This window comes from Lycium barbarum, chromosome 10 (genome assembly GCF_019175385.1).
Source record: "Lycium barbarum isolate Lr01 chromosome 10, ASM1917538v2, whole genome shotgun sequence".
In the NCBI taxonomy this organism is placed as follows: Eukaryota; Viridiplantae; Streptophyta; class Magnoliopsida; order Solanales; family Solanaceae; genus Lycium; species Lycium barbarum.
Window position 1 is genome coordinate 27,131,359 of NC_083346.1, and position 12,958 is coordinate 27,144,316.

A 12,958-nucleotide genomic window follows, 5' to 3' on the forward strand; every position below is an offset into this window, starting at 1 on the left:
CACGGTTGAAATCTTGATTATAATTTACTGTTAATGATGATACCATGCATGGCATACATTCTCATTTCACATGTATATTGATATTGAATTATGACTTGGTACTGATGATAATAAATGAGAAAATGGAGCACTTTTGTGACACGAAACTTAGTTGTGAGGTGCGTGTATATATGTGTGTGTGTGTGTGTGTGTGTGTGTGTGTGTGTGAATATAAGGCACATTTGACAGGGGGTGAGGATGTGACCTATTGTGTGAACTCGTGATCCTAGGTCTGTTCCGGAGCGAGTGGTACATGAACGCGATGGGTGCCCCGCCGATCATGACTATTGTGTGGTCAATGTCTTTAGCATGTGTGTACATGATTTGAGGTATTTGGCCAATTCTTTGCATTGAATTGTATTGCACATCATTACATTTTATCCTAAAACATCACATGGCTCTTTATTTTTGATTTGGTAAGGTTTGTTTGTACCATTGTTCGACATATGATTATGGACTGGACCAGATTGTAGATTAGTGACTCTGCCTAGATTCAGAACTTGGATTTTTTATTATTGATTTGATATTATTAAGACTCGACAGACTTGTGGTCAAAAAGCTTTACCTAGGCTTATGACTTGGAAAGTGAGTTTCTGCATGACGTATGTGTGGGCGGAAGTCCTTGATTATTATGGTAATGTGATTTGTGAATATGCTTGATTGCTCATCTGCCTACTCGTTGATTTCTTTCTTCATATATGTGAACTAATTGTTGTCGGCCTACGATAACTATCGGTACTTGTTATTTGTACTGATGCTACACTTGTTGTACACTTCTTTGAGAGTAGAGTTTGTTACTAGTTCTATGTTACACCTCGAAAATTTAATGCCGTTGTGCGGTAAATAGAATAACGCAAGCTTAAGGTGAACATAAGGCCCTTATGATTATAAGAAAGGCACCTGGCAAGTTTAGAGTGTATACGATAAGATTTTGAAGTGACATGGATTAGTGAGACTAAGTTCATCAAAGGAAGATGAGGTATAAGTTGTGTTTGGGGGAGATTTTGCAACTATCGGGTTAAGGATTGATTGGTAACACCTTGGAGAAGAGTTATGAGGATATTTAGATTGTTAATGAAGTGTTAAACAAGTGTTAAGAAGGTTCCATAAGGATTGGAGATCAAACGAAATGACGAGATTAACTTCGAAAAAATGGAGTTATACGACCACTTATACGGTCCGTATAAGGGCCCGTCCCTTTACAGGAAGGGAAAATCCCTGATGATGAAATACGGTCACTTATATAGACCGTATAAGTGTGCGTATAGCAATATCGGGATAGCTTTTTCTCTAAGTATAAATATGTGACCCAAGTTCATATTTTTCATTTTACATCTTCTCCACTCCTCTGAAGACCTCTAGAAGGTTCCATACATTTCATTAACATAAACTCAAGGTGAATCCAAGATCAAACACCAATAATTAGTGGAATCAAGTGCAAGGAGGCTAACAAGGCTTCATGGAAGCTAGAAATTTCCTTGGAATTGAAGTTAGGGTTTTCTCCAAGTGAAGTATTTTCATCCAAATCCCATTCCTACATAATCAAAGGTGAGTTTTATGGTCATTTCATGTTATTAAGGATAGTGAATGGTTGAAAGACTTGGACTGGGAAATAAAGTAGAATATGGAGCTCAAATGTGAAAATAATGGTATTCTTGAATAGTAGTTTGACATGAATCATGACTCTTGATATGCTATGAGTAAAATCTTGTTGTAAATTATACAAATACGTTAAAGAAGTATTATATGAGGATGAATGTGGTGTTATATTATAGCTATGGTTATGGATGACTTTGAGAGGGAATTTTGAGAATTGAATAATGTCTAGCTTAATGAAGTTTATTGATTATGGCATTGTGGGTGTTGTTGTTGATGTTTGGGAGTTGTTATATTATATGGAAAGAGTTGTAGAAACAAAGAAAATGCTGCCCAAATTTTGTTAGCTCTTAGTTGTGCTAACGAGACCTAAAGCATGTTTCCAGTTATCTAACCTTAGTACGAATTCTCTTGAATGTAGAATCGTGGACATTGGAGGGAAGCTTTTAATCGATAGAGTTATAGAGATATAAAGGTATGTGAGGCTAGTCCCCTTATTTCAAAGGCATGACTCTTATATTGTGATTTCTTCCCTATATTTCCATGATCTTCTTACACTCTAAAAGAGGAAAGTTAAGGATTTTTAAGAGCTTCTTATAAAATAGAGATGAGATATGTTCCATGATAATGATGCTATGACGAGCTCGTTATTCTTATTTTTATGATTTCATGAATGTTGCTTCTTGTTGTTAGTCTCACCTCATGTTTTTAGTTCCTTCAAGGTGAGACATGATGATCATGATTATTTTATAACATAATCGGAGGTTCCCGACCTTACGTCACTCCGATAGATTGATAGCTTTTATTTGAGTTCCCATGCATGCAGTGGCTTATGTATGTGTAAGATTACACCGCACCTATACGGCCGGGCAGCACTGCTAAGGCGGGCGGCTTATGGATGATTACACCGTGTCTATATGGCACGGGCAGCACCACTAGTGGGCAGCGTGGGATGATTACCCCGGACGTAGGCTAATGATGTTATTGATTCAGACAGATTATGTATGTATATGTGACATGTTTGCAAGGTAAAAGTGAGCATGCATGGTTCCGCCTCAAGAGGCAAGCAGCTACAGTTATCTTTCCTTCTTATGCTTTCTATGTTTCCTTGTTATGTTATCATATATGCCTTACATACTCAGTACATTGTTCGTACTTACGTCCTTTCCATTTATGGACGCTGTGTTCATGCCCACAGGGAGACGGTGCGGACACCTAGGAGCTCTTCAGTAGATTTACAGGAGTACTCCACTACTCCGGAGTCGCCACTTCTTGGTATATTCTTTTGTGTACATGTTGGGGCATGGCGGGGTCCTGTCCCATCCTTACGATTCCAACACTCCAGTTAGAGGCTCGTAGATACCTATATGTGGGTTGTAGATGTCATGTGATCTCTTCATTGTATTTTGTACATCATTTTTGTAGCCTTACGGGCCTATGCTTATATATATATGTTTTGGGAGGTATTTGGAGGTTGGTTCATGATAAGTTGTGTTGAGAGTGATATATGTCCAGGTAGTAAGCATGATAAGTGGTGCTCGGTAGTCAGCTCTGGGTACCCATCATGGCCCATGAGTCGGGTCATGACCTTCTAGTTCCCATCCTCCAAAGTGATCTGAGTCTACTTGACGGAGATTCTAGGGTGAGCTTTTGGGACAGTATTGATATTTGAGATTTGTACTTCCTATCAGACTTGTATCTTGTACTAGTCCAGATCAGATTTTAGGGTTATTGTTACTTCCGCACTTATCATTTGTATAATTTGAATCTGTTAGCTAAATCATTGTATATTTCCGCATAATTCTTATAAATGACTAAAATGATTTGGGAATAGTTCACCTACCTGGGGGGACAGTGTAGGTGCCATTACAATTCATGAATTGGGCCATGACAAAAATATATTTGGCTTTATGAAATTCAATGTAAACATATGTTGGCTATTCCAAATGGAAAAATTTAGTAGGTTGTGCTCATTGTTGTTTGTTTGGGCAATACGCATCAATAAGTATCCCAACAATTTATTTCTAATATTATAGGCCCATTTTGTTATTCACTTTAACATATATAGTTCCACACTGTGCACATTTAGATCTCTTGTAATAAAATAAAATAAAATAGAAAAACTAAAACATTAGGAGCCAGCTATGTTTATATATCCTTACTTAAATGGACTAAAGATGTAGATGAAGATCGAAAAGATTATTGGTCATTGGTTGATCAATCAAAATTTCCAAAGTCTTCCACACTGAAAGTCTCATTGAGAACATCATCATTCCATTGCCATGAATCATTGTCATGTGTTTTTTCAATGAAATATTCATTGTTTCCTATGGTTTTCTCCTGATTATGACAAAACATTTAAAGTCAGTATTTGTTTGACTAATATAAGAAACAAATGAATTCGTAAAACAAATAAGTGAAGTTAATTAACTCAATATAATAAGAATGGTGCCTTGAACTGACCTCCATGGAATAGTTATTTCCATTAACATTAGGAACTCTTGCATCATTCTGAACTGAAGCATGATTATTCTGTTGAATGATGTGATTGTTGTTGTTATGATTCAAGTTCATACTCCTATTTGAATGGGCATACTCCAACTCTAATTGGGAGATATTAATTATTTGTGTACCCATAGTGGATAGTGGACCGGAGATAGGCCTGAGTTAGCAAAATAAAAGCATAATTAGAATTCATATAGTGCTAAACAAGAACAAAACCAACACACAAAGAGAGACAAATAAATGTATTTCCTCTGTCTCATTTTATATGACGTTATTACTCTTTGAGTTATGTTTTCTTTAATAATGATTTGACTTCATATTGAGTTTAGATTCTTTGACCATTATAATTCTGATATCATGTTTTTTTTAAAAAGTTGAAGTGAAATTATATCTTGCTGACAACAATTAAATATATGAATTTACTTGTTTAGCATAGTGGGGAATCAAGTTTATCGAAAGAAACCTTGTAGTAGAAGTGCAAAGATTGTGCCAAAAGTCCATGATAGAGTTGCCACTACTTTCACCAAAAGTCACTTGTGCCTGCAAAATGACTTAATTAGTTTAGACTTAAGGTGTGTTCGGTATGAAGGAAAATGCTTCACATGGAAAATATTTTCTTGAAATTTTTTGAGAAAATAATGAGTTTCTTACTTATTTTCTTGTGCTCGGTACGCATTTAAAGGATATTATCCTAAAAACATTTGTATATAATCTAGACAAATACTATAGGGTAGGTGCTGGGGTGGTGGGCGTGGGGGTGTTGAGGGTGGGGGTGGTGGATGTGGAGGTGGTGGATGTGGAGGAGAAAATTAATATGGATACAAAACTTGTTTTTCCTACTTCAATTAGGGAAGTCATTTTCCTCATTTTTAAGGAACTTATTTTTGTAATAAAAATTTCCCCAAAATTTTATCCTACCAAACATATGAAAATTGAAAAATATTTTTCAGAAAATATTTTCCTTCATACCAAACACACCCTTAATGACAGAGGCAAAATTAACAAGGTATAATATGCACAAGAATATTGCACCTCTGATTGCCCAAATGCTTGTGCTGGATTCTGTTGGACATCTGCTACCATGTTTTGTTGCTCGCTCTATTGTGCAGACAAGTATAATATATAAGTTAAAGAAGATGTCTCATTCTCTTTAAAGAAATCTTAATTACTGCATTGTAAAGAAATGTTTTACCTGCATTGGGATATAAGATGCATTTTGGATTGGAGAAAATGATATATCCCCACGCTGTGAAGAACTTGCATAGGGAGTGTTATATGCGTAATTGCTAGACCTACCTAATACTCTCTTTCCTTTGTCTATCCAATCACGAAACATGCTCCCTTGAATACTTGTACTGCAATAATAACAACAATAATATAAAAATTATAATAATATTAGCATAGACAAAAAAGTGATGACTCTATACACGAGAGACTTCTTCCATTTACATATTTCAATTTTACGAAAAGTCACTCGTACTCTCTAAAATAATAATAATAATAATAATAATAATAATAATAATAAAGAGGATGCGGATGAAGGATTGACATCTTAAATCAAACAAGTGCTATATAATATTTAGTGGTTGATTTTAACTAATCAATTTATGAAGTGAGAGAAGATCTTACAAATTATGTTTTCAGAAAGCGAACTAGAACACAACCACTAAAGTGTGGAATTCTTTATCGTTTTACAAGAAGTGAATAATACTTCAAGTGTTTCTGTTATAAGCAACCTAATTATCTTAATCAATGTTGAAAGGTAAAGATTTGTTTTCGATGAGAAAATGAGTAGTTATGATGTTTATTTAAAGAAAAACTATTTGAACCTAAAAGGGAAAAGGAGAGGGATTTTTTGTAAAAAATAAAAGAAAATGTGAAAAGATGACCTGTATGGATTAATACGAGTATCAAACTCCTGGGGAGCTGTTTGTTGTGTAGCCAAGTGAACATCCATCATGCCTTGTTTCTGCAACTCCATCTGATCAAAATTCATTTTATTTGACATTAATCAGGATATCGAATAAAAGAGTTGATTTCACGAATAATTTTTAAGAAGAATAATTATTTTTCTTGGAAATTGCGATATTGCATATATTCATTTGGTTATGAAAGAAAGGTTTTTTTCCCTAGCTTTACAGTCTCTATCAAGCCTTATTTTAAAATTGTCTCAAAATTGAGCAAAGAAGTCACATTTGAGTTAATTATAACTATATCTCATCCGCTTATATTATGCCAAGCAATACCCAAATTTGCTCCATAAATAGATAGTGAGTAGCAATGAAGGATAGGGTATAAATTTTAGGGTTTTCACTTCCACGTCGTCCCAACTCGTCAAAGCAATGAAGGACTCTCATCTCACTTGCTTGTTTGACTTATGGCATATTGGCTTGTTTCTCAATCAAAATGATTTCATAACCAAATACATGAATTAATTAAGTAAAACTGTGAAAGTAATACAAACTTTTCTAGCCATGACTTTTTGCAAAGATTGTTGCAAGTTCCTCTCACACCAATTGAGTTGATGAAGAGAAGGCTCATGGTCTGTGCCTGGTTCGTAATCCCTGCAAGAAATTTAACAAGAAAATTAATGTCTATTGTATAAATTAAATATAAATAGAATGTAACCAATGATGTCATAAGAAAAACTACTGCAAAGTAATACACTTGTCATATTAAATCAAAACACCTTATGTTAGCATCCAAAATCTGCAATTCCAATGTGCTCTTCTTGATTTGTAGCTCCAAATTCTTCATCAAAGAATTTTAAGTTAAAATGACTTTATCAACTTTTCTCATTGACTCTAGAATATTTAACATCTCATTTAGACTATTCTAGTTCCTACTTCAATGTATTGCTTAATTAACACCCAAAAAATACTTATCTTTCGGAAAAGTCAAAATATTTTGGACAAAAACACTAATATTTGGGATCAGACGCAGTATCTTATTAGGAATCTCAAATAAATTTAGCATTTAAGTTTGAATTTTTTATTATTAAAAAAAAATGTCAACTCTTTAAGACCCATAGTCATAGAAATAGGAGAGAAATCAAAGTTGTGCTCACCTCAACTCTGTAGAAATTAAAACACCAGCAACAGGTTGAAACATCCAAAGACAGCCATATATGGATCACGAGAGAATTTAATTCATTAGTGAGAGCGAATTTCACGTGTACAAATAACTCAAGTTATGTAGTATCTAATATTGTGATAAATCAAAATGGTGCAACACCTATATACTTTTGTAAATTAAGAGTTCCTTTTTTTTTTTTTTTTTTAATACTATCATTTAGCGTAATATGCAATTCACATGTATCCATAAAATATTTTCTAATTTTTCATTCGTCATTTAAAAGTACTTTTCTGTTCTTTTTAGATTTTAATATCCATCAATAAATACCAACAATATTATTTTACTTTAACAATATTCATGGATAAAGATACCGGAAGGTATAAATGATTATAAGTCAAAGCTTAATTTATCAGAATATTTAAAAGTTTCGAAAGGACTTATGTGACACTATCCTAAAGTATAAGGGCTAGTTTGTATTTTTTTTTCCGTGGTCAAAATAGATTTTTTGTCATGCTTTGACTTTCATATATTTTTGGTCCAAAATAGTTATTATAATGAAGTTTTGGATAGAGAATCTTTTATTACAAATAAATCTGATATCGTAGAGTATTAATTAACTCTTCTTTAGTAGGCGTAAAACATATGATAATAATGAGTATGATTAGTTATCCTTATAAACTGATGAAATTAGATTATAAGCCTCTTTTAATTTAATTATGTATTTGGTATCAGTCAAATTACTTATGAAATCAGCGTTTATTTAAAATTCAAAATTGGTAAAAAAATCATAAGTCGGTTAATCCCGTCAATTTATAGGTTTTCATCTTAGAAGAAGCTATGATTTGACGTCCCTAATTTATTTCCCAAAATACTCTTTCCAAAATAGAACTCCTAATTATATCTTCATTTCATTTTCGTATTTCGTTTTTCATTATTCTCCTTATATTATACTAATACTTTTTAATATACAATTTTTTGTAAAACTTGAGGATATATTAGTCATTTTGATAGAATTTTTTTGTTATAAACATTTACTTTATATCAGTTTCAATATTTCAACCCAAACAATAGCTACTTATTTATAAATCAATTTTAGTATAAAAAGTACAATTCAACACTTAATACGTATCAACTGCTTTCAATCAGCTAATCCAAATGAACTCATAAGGTCCGTATATTGTGTTATAACTTAATACATATCAACTGCTTTCAATCAGTTAATCCAAATGAACTCATAATGTCCGTATATTGTGTTATAGCACTCATTGTTCTTTTTTTTTTTAACTTTTTTATTTAACTATCTTATACATGTAGTCCACTTGCCTTTGACTAATCAAAAACTGTCTTGGGTGGGCCCATTCAAGGAGTAAAGTGTGCCTACCATGAAGTTTTCAAGGGCTCAAATTCGAGACCTCTAATTAATGGTGGAGAATGTCAATCATCCCACCACAGAGCTGTGAAATTATAAAGGTGGACGGGACTTCGTCAAAAAATTACATTGTATAAGATCACACTTTTTTTTTTAATCAATAGTAGATGATGGACCCCTTAATAAAAATCATACCTCCTCTCATGCCACCACACCCCTTGGTCGGGTAACACTCGGTGAATTACTTCACTCGTTTTGATCTTATTAGTTCTAATCCTTAAATACACATATTAATATAAATTATAGAGGATTTAATTGCATATGAAAAGCTAATGATGCTTATAATAATCCTCTCTAAGCAAAACATATCTTAGCCCGACACGGGCATAAGTTTTGCTATTCAAATAACAATGATGTGTGATAGAAACAACTCTACAGGTTATGAAAAGTGAATAAAATATACATAAGGAGAGATAATAAGTAACAATAGAAAACATTAGTGAGAGAATGAAAAGAGATACAAACTGTTTTTCCAGAAAGTGTAACTTGCTAACATCTCCCTTGATGTGGTTCAATTGCCTCAGTTTTTCCACCTTTTCCTTCATTTATATACCAAAAAGATAATGAAATGAATAAGTAACTGGTGGGAAAAATTGATCCTAGTAATTAAATTTTATTAGAACTTTCTATCAATTATGCACTTGTTGACTTTTTACATTCAAAAGTCAAACTTGTTGTCTTTAACCAATTAAAACCATATTACATAAGTGTGAGGATTCCATCTCCATAGAATCTTCATAGTCTTTTCATCAGGGGACGTAATTCTAGAAAATATAAAATTCCTGCAAATACATCTATATGTAATAGAGTAAAAGAGTACCTGAACATCCGCTATGTGACTGACCCCAACCAAAAAAAAAAAAAAAAAGATAAAAAAACTCGTAAGTTAATACAATAAATTACTATTAGCTAGATAAATGAATTCAATTCAAGAAAATTTAGGAGAAGTTCATGTACGTCAATCTCCTCTCAACTGAAAGATTTATATAGCGCCGAAGCATATCTTCAATACTACAAAAAAATATAACAATAAATATCAAACTAATCGTTTAATAGATCAATAATTAACATAACTATATCTTTGTAGAAATTTTGTCAAAATCTTAAATGTGATACCTCTTTTGACTACAGAATATACTGATCCGGCCAGAAGGTGAGAACGCAACAAATAGTACGTCAATGTCACAACAAACAGCAATTTCTTCCGCCTTCTTCATTAAATTACTACGTCTCTTGGAATATGTGACTTGACGTTTTGTTGTCTCTTCTATTTTCTTCATCTCAATCTTTCTACCCATTTTATTATGTGAAGAGAAGGGTAGAGAGAGTCTCTTCTCACCCTTCAAAGAAAGAGTAGAATTGCATGAAGTGTACACACACTACAATGACCGAAAGAGACTCAAGGAGCTAATTTATAAGGTCTAAAAGCTACTAGGGTCAAACATGAAATAAATAAAAAGTTGGTCAACCTCATCCAATCACGGTCGTGGCGAAGCTACATAGCCTTTTATTAAATGCTAAATTATCTTCATGAATTTGACATATAAAGATTATTACATTTAATTATGGAGTTTATCTAATTTATTATTCCCTCCTGTCCGTATTATATGGTGTTTCTAGTTTGGGCGCACTCCTTAAGAAATCACTTACCCCTAGAAAGTAGAAAGTGTTTTCACTAAATTACCTCAATCAAATTTTACCAATTTAATTCAATTTCTAGGTTATATGAAAATTCATTTATCTAAATAAGGTATATTCAGAGAAAAAAATTAAAACCTTCTTGATTATGTGAAAAAAAACTATTTATTTAGAACTAAATATAAAAGCTAAAAACACCATATAATGTGGATCGGATGGAGTACTGCAACTCCCAAAACCTGGTGTTACTAGTACAAGAACAACTAAAATGGAAATATAAGTCTGGGAAAAATCCCCATGTCACGATCCAATTTAGGATTGCGCGGGCACCTACCATCCCCCTCAGTAGGCGAACCCTCAACAAAAAATAAAACATTTCCAAGTAAAGAATAAAATTCATTTTTCCTCAAGAGATACAATTCCCAAAACCTGGTGTTACTAGTACAAGAACAACTAAAATGGAAATATAAGTTTGGGATAAATCCCCATGTCACGATCCAATTTAGGATCATGTGGGCACCTACCATCTCACCTCGGTAGGCGAACCCTCAACCAAAAATAAAACATTTCCAAAGTAAAGAATAAAATTCATTTTTCCTCAAGAGATATAAATAGGAAAATCAACCAATATATTAAACCAAATAGCGGAAGTGATTACAACAATTAAATAAAAACAATGACTCATTTTCATTCCCATTACCTGGTCTAGACTAGTACAAGAGTGACTAATGTGGATCCTGAATACAATAATAACTCTAAGACCCAACCTCCACTTCGAAATGAAGTGGATGGAGGCCTTCGAGATAGGCACCGTGCATCCTCCGAACATTTCAACAATCAATAACCTGAAAAACTCTACACCTCAAAAGGGTTGTAGCAAGAGTAGTATCAGTAACATACTAGTACTGGTAAGCATCACAAGCCGACAATGGTTAGAAGAGCATATCAGTAAAAGAGTTCACAAATAAGCATGGTAAGTAAAACTAAGTCAACACGCACATTACCTACCGCTCGTCATAACATCAAGATTCTTAATATCATTAACTCTTTCTTACTGATCCGATTTCCCAACTTACATTATACACTCTTATATCTCATCTAATATACACTAGACAAATTGACACAAGTATCACAAGTTAAATGTCATTACTCTATTTAATCTTAGTATCGAAGTGATCGCGACATTTTGATATTCATTATTCACTAATTTTTAGGAAACAAACAAATACAACCAGAACAACGAACATCCAACAAAGGTAATCCAAGATCATGGCCTAAGGTTATCGCAACTAAGCCCAACTGTGTCAAGTCTCAATATACTCAATCTGAATCCATATAACACAAGTACATCACAAGAATATCACAACATAAGTCAAGTGCAATGCAATGCAATAATGTATGAAATGTATATAAAATGCAATGCTGTGTACACATGTATTCCGGACGAAAATATTGATGTCTCGGTAGCACAACCCATGGGGGACCTGCGAAGTCCATGTACCACTCATTTCGGATCTTTGTCCAATGGTAACAAGTCTTCGAATCTTTGCCCATGAAGGATCTTTATCAAACCATATCGTATAATATCACATCACCCGAAACCATTTTCCATCGGGCATTTAAAACATTTTCTCTTAAAGACACTATAAGTCTTTCATTAATCAGTTCCAAACCATTTCCATCATGTATGAATTTATGAATGCATAAATACTAAATCAATGCAATAATTGACAATGAATATGCTATGGAAGTCACAACACTATAAGCCATATCAAGACATATATAAACCAACTCAACATTAAGCACGATCTCATCGTCAACAATCAGATCAATATCACAAGTACCAAGCATGGGTACACCAACAATATCATGAAAAGGCTACACGAGCCATATAGGACACTATGCTCGTATCAAACGTCCACAAGTAAAATACCACAATATCATGAACAAGAAATATCAATAGTCTCCAACAGCTAATACAGACAATTCACATAACCATATCACCTCATTTCTTCACTGCCTAACAACAACAATGCATTAAGATTACACTTTCTACTTATAAGATTACCACTAAACCTCCGGACTAGAATCAATTCTTGATATTTGGTACATTTTATCCATTTCAATACCACATAAGATTCACTAATAACAACATAGGAGAAATTATGCGCATCGCACGGGAACTCTTCATCAAAGGGACATAGTAGACTAAGTATTGAACAACTAATCTTCCAAGTTACATGAAGTCCATCAGTACTCAAGGAAAACTAACACATGAACCTAGGAAATCTACAGACCACAAGGCCGAACACACAATCGCATAATAGTACCATCCTAAGAATCCATCCTAAGCTCCAAAATCCTATACATGCATTCTCCATTTCATCTAATACATGAATATGTAAATCTAACCGGAGTCTACCGAAAAGGAGGCCGTAACCTACCTCGAGGCCGAACAAAAGCGCAAACATCCACTTGGATTCCATCTTCCATCTTCGTGGGAAACCCGTAGATCCGAGAGGTCTAGGAATGATGAACATATTTTCGTAAGAAAAGCTTGAAGAATTCGGGGTCATAGGGGTAAAATCGACATTCTTAATTTACTAGATCAAGGTTCTTGATTATGCAAATCTCACCTCTTTATGGAACATAAGGTTATTCTAGGTCAACTTACCC

General features: G+C 33.6%; 1 protein-coding gene across 2 annotated transcripts; it reads right to left on the reverse strand.

Annotated features, from left to right (window-relative positions):
• Positions 1 to 3,727: 3,727 nt before the first annotated feature.
• Positions 3,728 to 8,898, reverse strand: LOC132614263 (uncharacterized). Of its 2 annotated transcripts, XM_060328677.1 has the most exons (9): positions 7,208 to 8,898; positions 6,830 to 6,891; positions 6,605 to 6,704; positions 6,030 to 6,121; positions 5,333 to 5,495; positions 5,173 to 5,238; positions 4,604 to 4,680; positions 4,099 to 4,297; positions 3,728 to 3,975 (listed from the first exon to the last, which is right to left on the reverse strand). In XM_060328677.1, exons 3-9 carry the CDS (start codon positions 6,614 to 6,616, stop codon positions 3,853 to 3,855), a joined length of 732 nt encoding a protein of 243 aa, XP_060184660.1. In that variant the 5' UTR covers positions 6,617 to 6,704; positions 6,830 to 6,891; positions 7,208 to 8,898; the 3' UTR covers positions 3,728 to 3,852. The 2 variants fall into 2 exon arrangements, with proteins under 2 accessions (XP_060184660.1, XP_060184659.1); XM_060328676.1 differs by lacking the exon at positions 7,208 to 8,898 and having other exon boundaries at positions 6,830 to 7,141.
• Positions 8,899 to 12,958: the final 4,060 nt, after the last annotated feature.

What these genes read in the sequence shown, in the direction of transcription:
- LOC132614263 (XM_060328676.1), bottom strand. Translation starts at nt 6,897, where the DNA reads ATGAAGAATTTGGAGCTACAAATCAAGAAGAGCACATTGGAATTGCAG. An exon ending in AAAAAGTCATGGCTAGAAAA is followed by an intron (nt 6,122 to 6,604) that starts GTTTGTATTACT and finishes AATTTTGATCAG; the next exon opens with ATGGAGTTGCAGAAACAAGG. An exon ending in AAGCATTTGGGCAATCAGAG is followed by an intron (nt 4,681 to 5,172) that starts GTGCAATATTCT and finishes GTCATTTTGCAG; the next exon opens with GCACAAGTGACTTTTGGTGA.